Source organism: Pararge aegeria, chromosome 12, assembly GCF_905163445.1.
Source record: "Pararge aegeria chromosome 12, ilParAegt1.1, whole genome shotgun sequence".
In the NCBI taxonomy this organism is placed as follows: domain Eukaryota; kingdom Metazoa; phylum Arthropoda; class Insecta; order Lepidoptera; family Nymphalidae; genus Pararge; species Pararge aegeria.
In genome coordinates this window covers 16,734,534-16,754,763 of record NC_053191.1, presented here as the reverse complement: position 1 = coordinate 16,754,763, position 20,230 = coordinate 16,734,534, and the positions used below count along the sequence as shown (strand labels likewise).

General features: G+C 36.5%; 1 protein-coding gene across 1 annotated transcript; it reads right to left on the bottom strand.

Moving 5' to 3' along the window:
* Positions 1-475: 475 nt before the first annotated feature.
* On the bottom strand, positions 476-14,867 carry LOC120628125 (lachesin). The gene is made up of 10 exons (XM_039896350.1): positions 14,742-14,867; positions 13,062-13,180; positions 12,840-12,962; positions 12,479-12,635; positions 10,538-10,637; positions 10,266-10,422; positions 8,596-8,702; positions 7,062-7,201; positions 4,646-4,763; positions 476-3,149 (listed from the first exon to the last, which is right to left on the bottom strand). The coding sequence occupies exons 1-10, from the start codon at positions 14,791-14,793 to the stop codon at positions 3,128-3,130; spliced, it is 1,095 nt and encodes a 364-aa protein (XP_039752284.1). The 5' UTR covers positions 14,794-14,867; the 3' UTR covers positions 476-3,127.
* Between the last annotated feature and the right edge of the window lie 5,363 nt (positions 14,868-20,230).

The following is a 20,230-nucleotide window of genomic DNA, read 5'->3' as shown; positions in this document are numbered from 1 at the left end:
TAACATACTGGTTTGATTTCCTCGAAATCGAAGTGAAAAGAACTGTATAGGTAACACGTTTTTAAGTTAATTGTGTCCTGAACTAGAATGTGTACTCCCGCTTCGGCTCGGTGAAGTAGTCCCAGCTCCGTTAAGTGGGACTTCAATAAAATGATTATAAATTGTCCTATTTCCGCCTTTATCTACCACCATATTATATGCTCTTACATCATAATCATAATATTTACAACCGATTGACGTCGAAAGTTAGACATAGGTCTTTATAGGGCGTTCTAATATCCCCGTGGATATTAGAACGTGGAAACCAGGTTTCCAGAGACTCTCAGCGACTTGTTTGATGTGGTCCGCCTCGTTGGAGGCCGTTCTTCTACGGATGTCTTCATTTCTGATTTGATTACGTAAAAGTAATCGCCCGCTGAGGGACTCGGAGGAAAAAATTCGACTATTCTAACAGTGAATAATTAAAATTCAATAGTTTTATCAAAACCTTTATTGCAACAAAATTACTATAACATTGGATATGGCAAACAATTCATATGAAGGTTGCAAGCTAAGGTGCATGAAAATTTAATTTATAAACTGGGTATTTAAAACACTTGAAACTTAAATATTATTTAGCAAATGATTAAATTTACTATTTGGGAATTAAGCTTATTTGAGAAATTCATATAAATACAAATAGAAGGCAATTATTTTCTTAGAAAAACAGATCAAAATTTATTAAAAATATTACACATAGCTAGCCCGTACTGCGAAAAACGTTCACGCGATTTAACTCTGTGGTTAAATTTCTTCACGTGTTTTGGCCGTTTTAGGGAATTTAAACTGTCGTCAGTAAGTTAATTTTAAATGTGTCATTAACGGCTCATCACATCTTAGGACACTTATCGTCGGTGATAGCCCGACTAGTTTAGAATCTATTTGACACACACCCATACACACGTGTTAGTGAGTTAAACGCACTGCAACGCGTCCGGAATCACTAGTGCGTTGTATCTGATTATAGAATTGCGAAACAAAACCGCGCAGTTCTTACCAGCAATACGGGCTAACTCTTAAAAACTTACACAAAAAACATTTAGAATTATATCTAAAATGGATGGAAAACACATCCAATTTGAAAGTCTTCAAAAACTTGCACAAAAAAATGGAATGAGGCCAGTCTTTTGTTAATAATTTACGAATATCAGTACTTATAAATTAATAATAAGGAAAGCTATATTTAGTGCTGTCATATTAGTGCCGATTCGGTTGTACACAAATCTCCAAACTTAACTAAAATGACAGCTGTCAAAATAGTGCTATTCTTTTCAACACTAAACGCTATGAGAAGGTTGGTGATAGTTTTCGATCTTTAAATTTAGTTTAGAAATTTCTATACAACATAGTTGGTGGCAAATAAAACCTGTAGTTTGTCGCCTACCAATAAAATAATTGAAGAGTTTTTCTTTTAATTTAAGACATGCGAACTTACTGGCAAAGAGAGGATATGTAATAAAACTAGCACGTTTATTAAAGCGCCTTAAGTAAAAGTCTGAGATTCCTATCGTCCAAGAATTAAAAACGTAGTGCCAATGTCAGTCAAACTTTAGTATTAGTTATTTTTCTAAAACTATTGCTATAGTATATTGCATTCGATACAAAAATATACAAAAGTACACACACATTATAAAACGGGGTTTCTTAAATATCTCTATAGATTTATATTATCCTAGTACTTACCTACGTCAAAAATTTGGATTTATTCGTTTTCGGGTAATATTAATTTTGTTTATATTAAATCAGATTTAAATCTATCATTTTGGAATGCCTTAAAATAAATCTTAATAGGTACATATAAAAATTCATTCGAAGATGGTAAGCTGTCTATGAATATAACATAATATAAATAAAGGAAAGTAAAATGCAAAACTAAATATTGATTGTTTGAGATAGCTGTTTTTTCTTAATTCACCACAAGTTGGCCCTTGACTGCAATCTCACCTGGTGGTAAGTTAAAATGCAGTCTAAGATTAGTTAGCGGGCTAATCTGTTAAGGGTATATAAGTTAATTTTACCCAATACCCAAACGGTTTCACGTAAAATATGCCATTTCCATCTTAGAAAAACACTCTTGCACAGTTAGCAGAAGTTATATCCCCTCACGTGTCCATCTGCCAAAGCAAGCCAACGGGGAACCAAAGAAGTTTACCCCCGTTTATTAATTCGATGTTAACACAAGCAATGGCGCACGGATGGTAACCGTGCGCCATTGCTTGTGGAGTTGACAAAGCCTTGGGACAATATAAACAGTTTGGTCTTTTCCCGGGGAGAAAAATGTCTGCTGCTAGCTACTAGCTAGCTGTGTGTGTGTAACTAGCTGGGGTGGCTATAAAAAATACACCTTGGTGAGAAAAATCAAAAACTATATCCTTTTCGGTAAACAATTACATCTAGAAATTGACAAAAACTACTAGGCCGTTTACGAACGGCTTAAAACTATAATATTTTCTTAATGTTTTTTAGAATATGAAAATCTCGATCTCTAAATAAATATAATAATTATATCTAAACTAGATTCATTTGTACGTAGTTGCAATTAAGATTTATTTATTGGTGGTAACAAGTACAAAGGTTTCGTTTTTGGATCTCATAGAAAGTTTTTTCGAAAATTGCGGAAATATACAGAACACCCTTAGTGTGAGATTGACGTGCTCGCTAGTCTAGTTTACTCTAATATACAGTTACGTTAGTTAACTTGATAAGTTAACTAGGGGTTCAGATCTACGTCTAAGACGTTTTACTACAAGCAATTGTTGTAGAAACGTGTAGGAATTAGAACTTTAAAACAAAGACCAATCAGTTAAATACACACTGTCGCAACTCGTGTAACACTGTAGAAAATCTCACGCTACTCACACTAACGGTACTCTGTGTTCTGAACTCACGATCAGTACAGTACATGACAGATGCATAGAATAGAGAAATAGTTGTTATACAGGATGTTCTGATTTCTTTATTGTTATTAAATTATTTTCTACATACGCCATATTCAAGATATGCAACAAGAAATGTTCCGATCGGCATGATATGTGCCCGCGACGCCGAATTTCCATAGATGTCTGGATCCAATCTTAGCCCGGAGTAGTTAATATCTGGTATAAGCGACTCTGTAACAGATAATAATACATATCAAATTTTATTTTGTTCAACCGACACTACGAGTTCTCCAGTACGGTGCGAGGACTCCAGCAATCAGGGACTCTATGCCCTATCGGTCCCCTGCTTGGTACGTGGACAGATGACATGAAACAAGTGGCGGGGATTCGCTGCACAGACACGGCAAGATCATTGAGTGTGGATCTCCTTCCAAAAGACCAAGCGGTGTCTACTGGTGTCCAGTAGTGGACGTATATTGTTTCAAATATGATGATGATGATTTTTTAAGGCCCCATTTCTACAGTGCAAGTTAGTCGATTGCGTTGGCTAAGCAATGTAGATTTATGGCCTTCGCACACTATATCACTAAACACCGACTCGACTGTTATTAAAGCTCTATTGGAAAGTGAGCTTTATGTTAAATGGCATTATGTCTATAGCCGCCTACACAGTCCGGCAACTTGGTGACGGTGACTTCATTTTGAGAGCATCTTTAGAGCGACTAGCGCCCGCGCGTTGTTTCTTATTCCGGGCGACGTATCACCAAAATGTCAGGGGTTTGTCCACGACTTGGATTTTGGAAATTAATTTATTTTGTGCCAAAAGCCAGAAAAGTTACGAGTCGGGGATCAAACTCGTCCCCCCAAGAAAGTGAGGCTGAAAGTCCTAACCACCGCCTAATATCACTAATTAACTCAAATGTAATTAAATAAAACACGCTGTATATACCCTGTACCGAATACAGTACTTTGCAGCCGCCAAAAATAATCCGAAAGAATTCACCTTGCCTGTTTCTATATAAAAGCTATAATTTAAAAAATACATACATAATATTTTTAATTTTTATCATCAGCTGAGGAAAAAGAAAAATTAAATATGGCATATAATTAAAAAAATACCAAATATAATCATTCCAGCAAGTATAATTAAACCGGTATGAATCTCCGTACAGTGCACTTACGATATGCCTAATTTATAGAGGCCATTAATATAAAAAATAATTAAATAACAATATATTTTATTTTTCATTCAATACATCACATTTATTTATTCCCCTTTCATACGACACACCACCTACTTATATAAACGATTAAACTCTTTAATTCCATAATTTTATAACGACGCTGATTATTTCACTAACCATTAACTAAAGCGTAAATGGTTAGTGAAATAGTCAGCCTTAATTTACGTATTGAAGGACGGATAAAGTAACCATAAAAAAATTAACATGAGAAAAAAAGTGCACCGTTGAATGGGGAGTTCCGGACGAGTCACGCCCAATAGTGTCAATGACTCGTTGAGGTTTTTTTTCACATCGAGTCACACTGTGCTTGGGTGGGACTCTGTGAACTCACCTCAATTTTTACCATAATGGAGCCCTAAAACCTTACGGGGGCTAGATAAAAAAACCTGCCGATATTTTAGGTCCAGTTTCGTATCTGCAATATATGGAGACCCACACTGTATGCCGAAATCAAAATTTCGGTAAAAATAAAGCGTCACATACCTCAGCCAAAGCACGTAGAGCGCAAGGAACGCCACAACAAACTCTGACGCGCCAACACTAGTGGCGCCGCCATAGCGCGCCTGCCCACACGCAGGCGGGCAAACCGGGATTATAGTTTCTATACGCATGCGCGGGAAAAGAAAAAACATGACAAACAATATAATATAAAGAAAAAAAAAACCTTCGATCAAGAATGTACTAGAAATGCATGCCATACAAAATGTAACATAAAGTGTCCGGTTTATACTTTTTAGCTGATATTTGTTTTTTTATGTGAAACATCTATAGACGGAGGGTTAACCAGATTGTTGGCGTGGCGATAAAGGCCGTGGCGACTCTTCACCATGCTATATGATGAGATATACTAGACGTAGTCTATAGATAATAGCGCGTTAGACATGGCACCGCGATGCAATGCGCAAATTTTTTTTTTTTATATGAAGAAATTAAATGTATATTAAATGAAATGATTAGATGTGTACACACACTTTGGGTTGTAGCTTAGAACAAAACTTGTTATTACTTATATTTAGATCTACTTTTAGTTACCTGACCTGTTTTGTATACCTAATAACAATAAACAATAAAATGTCATCATTTTGTTAAGAAAATTCGTGATATGGTATTTTTTTATTCAATATTACTTGTTCAAAATAATTTCGATGTTCCCCAAATCTGCCAGGCTTCCCGTGACAGCTTTTTAAATACTTCCAATAGTTTTTGGAGCGAACGTTTATAATGTATGGTGGTCGGAAACCTTTTATATAGTTTTATTTGGTTTAGGGATCCAAGCCTCACCAATTAGCAGGATATTATTTTTGTTATCACTTACAAATTTAGAGGCAACCTAGTTAAAGCAATGATTATTATAATAAATTTCCCATACCTGTTATACGGTTTTAATCGCAGTAAGTCAGTTTGTTGTTTTCATGATCATTTAGGGAGAGATTTGTTTTTTTTTAATGGTATAAAGAGTACATTATAAATAAGCTTCTAAACACATGACCAAATATAAATTAAGTAAATTTTATAAAATTTTCACATACACACAATGGTTTACACAATTGCTTTTTTCACGGACGATTTCGGATTCCGACAGCATATCTAGTATTTTATTAATCGAATAAAAAAAAAACAGCCAAAATACGCTTAAAGCACTATATCTTCACAACCAAGCGCATCGCAGCGATATCGCTATCGTTTTAAATAGCATTAGGAGGTCAAGAGTCCTTTGGGGGTTAGACGGTTAAGATATAACGATGGTGTTGCTAATTCCGTTGAACATAAATCTTTTTTTTTATTATTAAATAGTGATAATTGACAGACTTTAAATGGCCCCCCTGAAAACCATCGCCAATAAAAAGATCGACACTGGTAGGGCATGCAAGGAAAACGTCCTTAAAAGTGCCGCCCTGTCAGTATAAGGCGTAGGTGTTAAGCCTCAGCCTAAATCGCATGCTAATGGGAGATGTTTATGCGATGTTTATTAAAAAAAAACGTTTTACCAACTCTTAGGTCATAACGGTTGATGTCTGCCTAGAAATCTCCTTAGATTGTTACTTATTTAGGCATTGCCTTTTTTGCCAATTAGCGAAAGGAGTACCCGTTAGTAACTTGACAAGGCTTTCTAAACGAAATCTTAACTTAGTAACCAAAGGAACGTAATTTTGTGATAGAACTTTTGACCTTGGATGTGGAAAGAAACGACGTGCAAAACATAAACATTACAATTAAATATTATACTATACTCAAGTCAAAGTCAAAGTCAAATATTTCTTTGTTCAAATAGGCACAAAGATAGATGGCACTTTTGATGCGTACGTTACATGTAAAATGTGACATAGAAGTGAGTTGACGGCGATAACTATACTTATATACTAACTATAAATACGTACGTCAATTTTGACACCGTGTGAAGCTTGACAGTAGTATTACTGTCCATACCACACAACGTCAAAACCGCAACGACTGAGTCGTTACGCTACGTTTAAAAGATAACTAGATAAAATATTACTGCGGTATTACCGGTTGTAGCTTTTGTCTAATGTTATAAATGCGAAAGTATCTGCATATTGAACAAAAAAATCTTTCACATAATTTTTGATTTCTCGGATGAAAGTATTGTACCTTTAAACACTTAAACTTATTAACAAATTTCATCACAATCCGATCAGCTGTTTTGGTATGAAGAGGTAATAACATATATTTGCTTAAGATTAATCCAACAGAAAACATTGGATGAAGCATTGGATCCGGGATATAAAAAGCCTATTTCACTCCCCGTCTGGAAAAGTGTGCAAAAAAAATGCAAGTCAGTCTGTCCTTCTGTTAATGCATGATCGATGTACCAACAAACAAATACACTTTCGCGTTTATAATAGCTGGCATTCAAAGCAGATAAGATCAATTAACTCACCAAAAAGTTCCACAGTGCCTTCGTCGGTACCAAGTTTGTTTTGCGCCTTGCATGTGAAGAGGCCGTACTGACGCTTCTCGATGGTTATCACCCTAAGGGTGGTGTCGGTGAACTCATCAGCTGTGGCGAAGTGGGAGACTCTGCAGAGGAAAATTTAAGCTCTGGTCTAACTGAGGCTTTTTATTTTTACCAGTAGTTTGGACTTTGGCGACATTTCGAAGTTTTCAAAGAATGGGGCAAAACATATGAAGGTCACTTGAAGTGTGGCCAAAAATGCAAATTTTTTGCGATGTTTTGTCACATTTTTAGTAAGGCTTAAACAAAAATACCCGCATTCAGATAGTTTGATACATTTATGGCTTTTGTAAAGCAACGAACGAACGAAGAACGACGCAAAAAATCTGATACATATGCAGTACTTTTCCCGCTCTGACTTTTGAAGTTCACTTAAAGTGTTGCCAAACAATGCCAAACTTTGGCGACGTTATGTCACATATTTAGTAAGGCTTAAAAAAAAATAACCGCATTCAGATATTTGATACATATCGGGATTTTCAAAGAACGAGGCAAAACATCTGATACATATGTAGTACTTTTCCCGCTCTGACTTTTGAAGGTCACTTGAAGTGTGGCTAAACTATGCCAAACTTTTGCGACGTTATGTCACATTTTTAGTAAGGCTTAAACAAAAATACCTGCATTCAGGTACTTTGGAGACATTTCGGCCTTTACAAAGAATGAGGCAATACATCTGATACATATGCAGTATTTTGCCCACTCTGACTTTTGAAGGTAGGTCTTAATGACGTACTCGCGTACGTACCCTCATATTTTTGTATATTTTTAACGGATAGCTGCTCTGCCATTATAGGATTATTTTATTATATATTATATACATATTGCATTAAGTTTTTTTTTTTGTTAAGCACACTTGGAGAAGGACTTGCAATATTAGCAAACCTCTTATCATGTAAGAGGTAGAGTAGCCTTTTAGTTTTCATGTAAGTGAATTTTTTTCCTATGAAAGCAATCAATTTCTTAAAGTGTGGCAACACAATACATAACTGTTGCGACGTTATGCCATGTGATTAGTAAGGCCCTAGGTCTAATTAATTGTCCTTCTGACATCGTATGATAGTGGGAGGCTTCCAGCATGGCTGGCAACTATACCCTACGGACTAAGATGTGGCTTCAAACAAAACAGCGTTCTGATACGGTGCTGCGTAGAAACCTAAAAAATATAATTTCTATAGCCCTAACAGGTGGGTTCCTTACCCTTTTGGAATGCATGATCACTTACAACAGTGATATTGCAGCCAAATATTTCTTCATTCAAAAGAAAAAGGCTCATTTACATTAGAAAAAACTGTACATGGTAGTGAGATGATGGCAATAACTGCATCGGTAAACCTAAAACTAAAGATACGGGGGTTCCAAACGCGCCCTAGTTTACGAAGCCCATATCAAGCTTAGCGGGGAAACTTAGTAGAGACACCAATAACTCGCCAAGAAGAGTAAAGGTGAGTGCACCAACCTGTAATGTTGGTTATTGGATAGCTGCACTTCATTCTTCAGCCAAGTGATAGCCGGTGGAGGGTAAGCTTCTACGTGACATTCCAAGTCCATGTCATATTGTAGGGCCTGGAACATTCAATTGTAATTTGATATTCTGCAATAGACAGTGAACACTAAGCTTAATTAATACAAGGCCATGGGTCGGACCATCTGCACAACATTTTCTTAGTATTATCTGCGTTTCAAATTTCGGTAAAAACGCGTTAAAGAAAAAAATCTTTCACAGTCCTATTGCACGGCTAACACAGGCGGGAGACAAAAATTAAATCCCCTGTTAAGTGATAAAATTAACATGGTAAACCTGCCGAAGCCCGATAACAGGGAATAGGAGAAGTTTATCTTTTTTTTTAATTCCACTACAAGTTAGCCCTTGACTGCAATCTCACCTGGTGGTAAGTGATGATGCAGTCTAAGATGGTAGCGGGCTAACCAGTTAGGGAGTGTGGTAAACATACCCCCAATATACCCCCATTTATTATTCTTCAAATCAGCCCATTACCGGCCCACTACAGGACACGGGTCTCCTCCCACAAAGCGAAAGTGTTAAGGCAGTAGTCCACCACGCTGGCCCAGTGTTGATTGGTGGACTTCACACGCCTTTAAGAACATTATGTTATGTTATGAGCTATTTTTATTATCTTCGCCATTGGTTGCCTGGAAGGAATCGCTATGAAGCTATTAGGCCGCCAAATTGTATACCTTGTTTTGTTATACTTTTCTGTTTTTAGTAGTTCTTGTTGTGTGCAATAAAAGTATATTCATTCATTCATTATGGAGAACTCTCAGGCATGCAGGTTTCCTCACAATGTTTTCCTTCACCGTTAAAGCTACTTAGATAAGTTAGAGGTGCGTACTGGGATTCGAATTGATACCCCGTAAGTGAAGTCGAAATCCGCTTCAACATCACGCTTTCGCATTCGCTTATTACATGTGTAGCGGTCTCCACAGTACAGAACTAGATGGCACCACCAAAATCTTGCATCGCGCTAGTGAAGTGTTTACTAAGAATGCCTATATATACAACTTCCAAAAATGAATGTATGGACCTCGGTACCCGAGCACGATCACCTGCTCGGAGAAAGATCTTCCTATTTTTACGGTCTAGTGTATCACCATAGCTCCCGTACACATGTAAGGGCCGGCGCCCACTGCCGGCATGGCATGGCGTGTCATGGCAAAGGATTTTATTACTAATCAAGTTATTTTGAATCTTATTTCAACGAGTTCAGAATTCACGTTACTTTATTTCGATACCACAGTGCCGCGGGATGCTGCGGCATGACGCGACGCGCCACGGGATGCTCCGGCATGACGTGTCATGCCGTTTCTTTCCACGCGTTGCCGCGGTGCGCCGACGCATCCCGCGAGACGAATGGGTCACTTTTTGTCGAAGAATTATGATTGCTAAGCTAGTTAAAATAAGATTGAAACTTATGCAGCAAAACTGGTTGATGCGAGAGTGGCTGGGCTTTCAGCAGGATGCCCCTGCAAGCCGCGAGATGCTCCGGCATGCCACGGGACGTCGCGGGATGCCGCAGCGGGACGGCAGCACAGCATAACCTGCTGTGCCATGCCGTGCCACGCCGTCAGTGAGCGCCGGCCTATGTGTGTTAGTCGGGACTAGCTCACCTGTCCCAATCTCGGCCTAGGCACAGTGACGACTGGTGCAAATTCAACTTCCAAATTGATGTTCCTCCTATCACCCTTGCCCACACCGTTCTCAGCCACACAGTAGTATGTGCCGCGGTCCTCCTTGTGGATGGAGGTGATCTTTAGGATGTTGCCACTGGAATAGACAAGACAAATTTAACTACAGTAATAATCAAAAACGAAATCAAAAGAATTACATGAACCCTGTGGGAACAGTAAACAGGTGCTGATTCGGGATAAAGAATTCTTACCGATAGATGGAGCCACCAGTCGGTAAAATGGCGTTGTTCTCGCGACGCCACGAAAGCTTCGGTGGCGGGAAACCACCGGCGTAGCATTCCATTTGGGCACCTGCAAACAAGACAGATTAATAAAAAATGGAAAACACATCTTGTAAAATTGAACCTTTATAGAATTACTATTTTTGAATCTATCTAACTCAATCACAGAGAGGATTACCACAACATTTGTAGGGTTCATTTTGAGATACATATCTGTATTTGTGGTATTTTAATCAAAGTCAAAGTCAAAGTCAAATATATCTTTATTCAAATAGGCACATAGATGGCACTTTTGATGCGTTATTATATACAAAATGTGTACATAGCAGTGAGTAGTGATGGCGATAACTACAATCGTAAACTTAAAACTAAAGCTACGAGGGTTCCAATCGCGCCCTGGTCTAAGAAGAAGCCCACAACAAACTTAGCCGGGTGTTCTTTTTGTTATCACCATCTCACATTGTCATTAGAAAATATTTAAGAAGCAACCTGGTTAGAGCAATTGTTTACACCCAAGCTTTTTTATCGTTTACGTAATCCTTTATACTATAATAGGACTTTTCTATAAGCTTTCGCTTAATACAAACTTTGAACTTCTTTAGTGACATCCCCAAGATATCAACCGGTAATTTATTGTAAAATTGTACACAATTTCCTTTAAATGAATTGCTTATTTTGTGTAGTCTAGTGTACTGCACTGCAAGTTTATTTTTGCTTCTAACGTTCAAATTATTGCAGTCACATTTTCTTTTAAATTTTGATATATTTTTGTGAACATACATTAAATTTTCAAATATGTATTGGCTATAGAGTGTCATTATTTTAACATCTTTAAATTTATCTTTCAATGACTCTCTCGGACCCATTTTATAGATCGCACGAACAGCCTTCTTCTGCAGCACGAAAATAGTGCCAATATCAGCAGCATTACCCCATAGTAAAATTCCATATGACATAATGCTGTGAAAGTAACTAAAATAGACTAGCCTAGCAGTTTCTATGTCTGTCAGGTGGCGTATCTTCTTTACTGCATAGGCAGCAGAACTAAGCCTGTTCGATAAATTATTTACATGAGGGCCCCATTGAAGTTTAGCATCTAACGTTATTCCTAGAAATACTGTTGTATCCACCGGGTTCATGTAATAATTAAACACATAATAGTTTTATATTAACTTTAATGTAAAGATGATCGCCAGCTCAACCTCCAAGCGGTTTCCATTGTTCTCTGTCTCTACCACAGACTCCTAACATGTTTTAATCACAATTAGTATACTAGGAGTATACAAACATAAATGTTAAAAAAATATCTATTAAGAAATTAAGACCTGTTTGTCAAGCATCAAGGAAAATCAAGTGTCAAAAGAAATAGCATGCGAATCCTTCAGGACTAAACTCTGTATATGTTTTTTAATATTGGAAAATGATTTCTTGATTAGTTTTAAGATATCAAGTAAAATTTGAAGTGTCAAGTAGCGACAGTCTAGTGTTTAAGCATTATGTCCCTTTCAGTGGGACAGAGCTCAATCTCCAATATCTAACCTCTAACTTATCAGGATTATATACATTTTAAACAATTAAATAATAAATAAATATACTACGATACAATATAATACACACGATACGATACAATATAATACACACGATACGATACAATACACACATCGCCATCTAGTCCTAAAGTAAGCGTAGCTTGTGTTATGGGTACCAAGGTGATTGACGAATATTGTCTGCGAGCTCCACCAATCTTGGCCAGCCAAGTACAGATTGGTGGTGATTTTTGGTTAATTGTGGTGGCCTTCTCATACTAATATAGTTACCGATTGATTATGATGAAACAAAATATATAAATGAAAAGTGAACTCTGAAACTACAGTGTACTAAATAATTTTAAAATTATCTTGTTTAACTTACTCTCTCCCTCGCTGGCTATGATGGAACGGGTGGAGTTGTCAGAAATGATGGGAGGTCTGCGCACTTGAAGCTCCACTTCAGCCGTGATCCTGTTGCTGACAGATATCAGCACCTGGCACTGGTACCATCCAGCATCAGTCTCCTGGATGTCCTTGATCTGTTGACAAAGTTTAATAAATGAAGTCATTCCAGATTTCTGCCGAAAGCTATTATAAGATATCCTTCTTATTCACTGAACTGTTTCCGCTTGTTATACATTGAACTCTCCCCTTGCTTCTCTTGCCATCCAAGCAAGTTCCAAGAGCCTAGCAGGCCTCGTAGGAGAGTAGTTAGATGTATGAATAATTTTTATTATACTCACGGACAAGGTATATGTGGCTGATGCATCATCAAATCTCAGTGAGAATCTGGAATCCCTGATGATCAGTCCCGAGTTTGTGGACAGTGGCAGTGATTCAGTTGTCCTGAGGCGATCATATTTTACCTGTAACAAGATAATAATATTATATATTTTATTCCTATAAATCTAAATATATTAATATAATGTAAGTAGCTATAATTATAAAGATTATTGTAATCTTACCCATAAAACAGGATAATCTTGTGCATAATGGACAGAGCAGTCCAGGTCAACTTGACTACCGATATCCCTTATCTGCTCTTGTGTTATGTGAGAGATAGTTGGGGTACGCTGACCGTTGGCTGCAAAACAAATATAATTAATGGATGTATTGATTTCTTTTCTTATCAATTTAAGACATTTAACTAGAACATTGTGTACAGTAAGAAAGTTTTTTCCAGTTGTTGTGTCCATTCCATCAATATGAATCTACTTATAAAGACATTATGAAAATTTTTCATCTGGTGGGAGTCTTTGACTAGGTAGTTCCCAACCTTAGACAAAGATTTGCTGCCTACCAATTTAGCTTCCCCATACAATGCCTTGTAGAAACCAATTATAGAGGTATGGGTTTAATATAAGCCTACATACACTAAACAGGCTAGGCTAAGAACTTCATTCTTTACGGTGGTCATATTTTATTGATATTGTGTTGGGTGGATTGTGGTTACTATCTGAGATGATGATGATGATGATGATGATTATACATTACTTTTACTTTTTAGATTCAATATTTAACCTGGGTTGATTAAACGCAGGTAAAATAATTTTGTAAGGTTTAAAATGGAACAGTTGGTCTTCATAAAATGTAAATAATTTAATCTTGTGTTTGTCTATGAACTGGCTTTTTTATATACTGAAACTTTCAAGGCTCATTGAAGACAAGGACAAATTCTATTCTTTAATGACAATTCCATAGGTTCTATATAAAAAGTATCATACTCGAGCAAACCCTATGGTGACCATCAAAACTTTCTTTATTACTACTATTACTATTATATGGACAACCAGACTTTTGTCTGGTATCTTGAAAACTAAAGCTACATGAATACAGATGGTGTAATGGTCTCAGACCAAGGACATGTTGGGATCCCACCACTAACTTGTTGTCAAAGTCATGTAATATGCACAATTTTCCAGAGTAGTGCATATTTCAGAAGGTTTTACACTCCATAGCTTTGCATGCCACTAAGGTTTCTTAAAACTCAAGAACGAAATAAGTATTTTGATACTTTACAATACCATCCGCAAATGTACGTGGTATAATGTTTTTCTTTGATTAAGACTAACACAATAATCAACAAGCTCCGCTTCTCTCAGGTCCCTAAAGACGTGTTTTTAATAAGACATTGTTTTTTGAATAATTGACATTATTTCTGTTGCCTACATGACGCCGGCGGCGTTTACACATTATTAGTTTTAAGCCTAAATTATTCCAATTTTTTAATGAATAAAGAAATATAAATTATGAACTTCATGGGAATTAAATCCGGAGGAAAGGTGTATAGAATACATTTAAATCTTTTAAAAATATTAAAATAAACAGTTATTCAATCTAATTAGCTTATTGTTAAAGATATAATGCAGTTTTGTTTATTAGCGTACTTATAATTCGCTCTTAATAAACTTAGCATATGCAGCCCTTAAATGTTCTAAAATCTAAATGCTTAAAAAATAAATAACAATAATAAGCAGGGTGTGCCGATTTCTGACCGTTGGATACTCGTCACATTGTAGTAAACAGAAACAATTGACGAAATGAAAGCTAATTTACACCAGTTTCCCGAGCGAAGCCTTACAAATCGTGATGCATTTTCCCCAAAGTAGCATTCGTTGATTTTAAATATATTTATTTTCACTTACCAAGAGTAGTTAAAAACAAAAGGATTGTAAAAAATTCGAAATTATTCGCCATCGTAAACAACGCTCACTTTGACTGTGCTTCAACACCACACCTCGGATCACGACTATAAAAAAATTCGTTTGACTATGATTTTTGTGAGCAGTTGCAATAACTTATCTTCAGCTTACAGATTTATCAGTTATACCTTATAGTGTGAGTCATAAGGCACAATATCGCAAAAATAATACTAAAAGAATAGACAAGGGCGCTGTAGAGTGGATGCTTTTTGATTTTGAATGATTTCTTTGTGTGCACAATTGCGTTCCTTTTTATTTCATTGCTAAAAGTAATATTTAACTGTAATAAATTTATATTCGATATATTTTATTCAAAAACCAGGTGAAACTTCGGCAGAAAACAATGTTTGAGTGATATTTTCGTTTATTAAAATATTAATGGAAACAAAATGGATACAATATGGTCTGTGTAACGTTTTGATACCATATTTCTGCTACTACTCACTAGATGGCATAATATTCTATAACTTCATTCGTTTCAACCACGTTTATACTTTTTTTCAAAATTGGCTTTAGAGACGATATTTTTATATTTAAAGTAATAAAAATATATATTATAGAATCATATAAATGTCTATAAATGACATAAATAGGTTGAAGTAGTACCACCAGAGATACCCTCTGAAAGCTTTAGCTGCTGTGTTTCTTGCATCGATATAAATCAATGAAGTCGTTAGTTTCCGGAGTGGAAGAGTAGGTAACACAATATTTCGGAATGTAAAAAAAAGTAATCCTACTAACATTATAAATACGAAAGTTTGTTTGTGGATGGATGGATGTCTGTTACTCTTTTACGCAAAACTACTGAACTAATTTCAGTGAATTCTGGAATAGAATTCTGGATAGATTAAACCCTGTAGTATTAAGACAAACGCTGTTTTTATCCCGGAGAAATATACGGTTCCCGCAGGATTCATAAAAAAACCAAAATGCCGCGGACAACTGCTATAAAATAACACCTGTTTGTATACCTAAGCTGATAAACTTTCCTTTAAGATTAAAAAAAAAAGCCGTTTGGTAGGTACCTATGTTTCAATTTTTAAAAAGCAAAATTATAACATTAGTAGTTAGCAACTATAAGATATTAAGTTATTGAATAGGGGGGGGCTGGCCATAAACCCTGTTCTACTGATATGTAGGTGGGTAGGTACCTACTTTACTTGTTTATAAGTTTATACATTTATCACAATTGTATACGGATTATGATAAATATTAATTATTATTTGTAGTTTATACCGCCGCGCTCTGATAAGTTATCTTGCCAACAAACACCAATCATCTTTATATGCTGTAAACTGTAAATATTTTGTTTTTATAAACATAATAATACTAAGTAGGTATACTCAATTGTATCTCTAAAAGAAAACACAAAATAAGAACAGATATCCGACGCAGCCATTGCGGGGATAGCATTGAACTATTATAACCACCGGATTGGCTGTTGTCTTTTTTATACCTATGTAAAAACATCGCCAATATACAGAGCAACACTTCGCAGGGAAGTTGGAAGATTACCGTCGACAGCACTTTTATAAGCTAATTGTGAGCTACGTTGGATATTTTAACAGTGTGCTGGGCTACCCACATTCAATGACATCAAGAAAACTGTTGCGATTGGTTGGCATTGGTATTGAGAAGAGACAATAAAAATTCTTCGCTCGATGACAGTCCTACTACTGCTTACTGTACATTACAGAGAGGCATTTGCCCAGCGAATCATCTCTTAAAATAAAGATTAAAAAAAAAAAGTTTTGACACGTCCTGAAACGTGCTGCCGTGGCGATATTAAGCCTGTAATCACACATTCAACCATGCCCTTCATACCGACTCAACACAGCTGTGCTGCTTGACGGCATATATAAGCATGGCGGTTATATTTCCGCGGCTTCAGCCGCAAAGATTTACTACTGCTACATCTCGGTTTGTCTCCAAATGATTCACGCCATTTCCAATCGATAGGCGTTGTTTGTGTGATGCTGTAAATTATAATACGAGTGTCCAATGAACTAAAATATGAATAACTAAAAACACTATTAATATTAGTTCCAGAGATACTCGTATACCACATGTCATATTTTGTATGGTGACAACTGACAGTGGTAGAGGAAAATATATGCTGTTATTTTAGAGGCTCTTAGGCATTTCTGCTCAGTGTTAAGAATAACTCAGTAGGGCTAGCACAGGCAGGAGACAAAAATTATATACCCCGATTATATCCCCTGGGATATAATTAACGTGTCCACCTGGCTTTAACGCATGGGAACATGGAATAGAGAAGTTTACCCCCGTTTATTATGACACATATATTATTTGGATATTATTTCCACTTGTACGCTAGTGCTCTGAGAGTTGATAAAGCTGTGACAGAACATAAATTTGTATCCTTCCCCCGGGGAGATAATTCTCTCCTGACCATGCTTGCTGTGCAAGGGGTTATAGCGTTGATACCAAACGAAAAAACAAATAGCGTTGAAACTAATAAGGTGAAAGAGTCTTTTAAAAATCCAGCCATTACCGTCGATTTAGCGTTATAGACCTACACAAAGGAAAAAGTTTATTTAATATAAAAAAAAGGTTCTGATACATAAAAATTAAACATAATATAAATTTTTGAACAGCACACATTTCTGTAAAATAAAAAAGAATGAAAAAAATGGATAATTGTTTTTTTTTGTCAGACTTTCCCCTGTTTAAACTCTTTAGGGGTAGAATTTTAAAGAAAATCCTTTGATAAAGTAGGTACACGTTAAGGGTGCTCAAAGAATGCGAGGGTGCGGTAAATAAGCAAGAGCAATAACGTGCTCTCGTATCGTCGAGGGACACACAGTTTTAGAGGGTGCAACACCCTCATAACCGCACCGTTTTCCCTGTGTGAAAAATTAAGAGTGATCAAAGAATATAATTTTAAAATTTATTTTCATGTTAAGACGTTATGTCTGTAGAATGTTCGTCCAATATTGAATAGAAGCAGGCGTTACTTTGCGGAAATCCATGATATATTATGAAATTTAAGCTTAATTTGCTCTTCTGCTTTGCGGCCACAAACGCCCGAATCTGAGCAGAGAGAGAATCTGTATGGTGTAATTTATAATTTCTTCAATCCTTATACTCAGAACCAGACCAAATAGATCTTCTGCAATGTACCCTCTACGCACGTTTCGCTTCGAAACCGGAGCATCCTTAGATGTTGACTTAACAATGAATAATAATTGTAAGAATGTTTGTCACTCTGTTCAATACACTCAGTTTGTTCTTGCATGCCGTATTATTTATGCAATATTTCAATTACTTTTTATTGTAAAGAACGTTGTGAAAATAATAAAAGCATACATCGTCATCGTCAATAGCCTAACATACCTCTGTTGGACTAAAGGCCTCTCCAACGGGAGGGTTTGCATATAATCTCCACGCTGGGCACAGTGGCTGCAGTAGCACAGATAACTCTGCCGCCCGTTCTCTGTTATATTCCCTTCTCCCCGAGGGTGTCGTGCGAGGCTGCAAGAAGGGAATTGTAAAAGGGGTTGTAGGTAATAAGTAACACGTCAAGAGATGCAACATACGTTATGAGAAAAGTAAGAAAAAAAACACTTAAGATGCCTAGATTTAAAAAGCGAAGTTATACTGATTATGTTTAAGCATCTAGGTAGGTACTTCGTAACATACTTACCTACGTCGTTTAACAATAATATAGCAATAATAATACAAGTGTTTGTAGTAGAGTGACACTATTCGATTAGAAACTTTTCATTCCATAGACACATTAAGCGGGTATGTGTGATGAAAAGATATGAAAACTGCTATCATTTGTTAGACGAACGTATTCAGTTTTGGCTTTGTCTTTAGTTAAGATACAAGTTACTAAGTAGTTAATATATATATAAATATATATACTAGCGGACCCCAGCGCCATCTGTCTGACTGATTTGTGAATCTAAACCATCCAAGGTGCCACCCAAACGAATACCAAAAAATTAATTCAAATCGGTCCAGCCGTCTAGGAGGAGTCCAGTGGCATACCCACGCACACAAGAAATATATACCTATACTAGAGGTCCCTCGCGACGTCGTCCGCGCAAAAGTTTACCTTCAAAGATAGACATGCTGTCGCCTGTCCCAGGCTTTTTTTAGAACTGATAAAGGGAAAAACTTTTTCATGCGTGATTTTATCGAAACTTTAACCGTTTACGCAGCGCACGTGGCGTAAGCTAAGTGGCCGATTTTGAAACATTCTTCATTGATCCTATGCTCCTTTTAGTCTTAGCGTGATGGTATATACTCATATATACTCCTCCTTTAGCCTTCCTCGATAGATCAGCTATCCCACTAAAATAATTTATCAAATCAAACTCGTACCTGAATAAATTTAGCCGTTTAGTTGCAGTATAGGTAAATAACCTAGATACCGACTGCAGTACCATCTTTCGGGCAGATTTGTGAATCTAAACCATCCAGGATGCCACCCAAACGCATACAAAAAAAATCATTCAAATCGGTCCAGCCTTTTAGTACGAGTTCAGTGACATGCACACGCACACCAAAATAGATATACTTACATACGTTTTAGTTAAGACAACATTAAATAAAAAATTAAGAAATAATATTTAACACATGCTAATATTATAAATGCGAAAGTGTGTTTGTTTGTTTGTACTTACTTTACGCCCAAACGAGGCAACCAATCAACTTGGTTTTAACCACAGAGCTAGTTGAAAGGACAAAGAGTAACATAGGCAGCTTTTTATCGCAGGAAAGCAAACGGTTTCCACGGGATATGTAAAAAACGATCGGTATAAAGCGGACGAAGAGTGCGGCCAAGAGCTCGCTACTCATATTTAGCAAGAGAAATGCTAAATTATTATGATTATATTGCTGTGGTAAACTACAGCTGTAGCTAATGCTCCTCGACGTGAAAACTAGTTTTACGCAAAACGCGCGGGAAACATCGATTTTTCTGCGGTAAAAAGTAGCCAATTTTTTAGTTAAGGGTTTAATCTACCTCTATTCTATTCATATATATTAAAATTAAATTAGTTCAGTAGTTGCGGCGAGAAAAAAACTTACAACTTGTAAAAACTCCACAAAATCGACTGTCGACTTTTCTAACAAACAGTTGTTAAAGAAGTACCAAAGTTGGAATCGATAGGACATATGGAAGGTAGTCAACTTCCCTTATCAACTATTAAAGAGCTAATGATCCTCAAACAGCTGATCAGGTTATGGTAATCTTACCGTACACTTTCAATACCATTGAAGTAATACCGTACCAAATTGCGAATCGATCGGACATAAATAAGTAAGTCAGATCACCTCATCAACTAGTAAATAGCTGACGATCTTCAAACGGCAGAACAGATTTTCATGAAACATGGCTAAGAACATTCGGAATAAAAATATCTATGCCACAAACTTGACACTTTAGAATTATATCACCC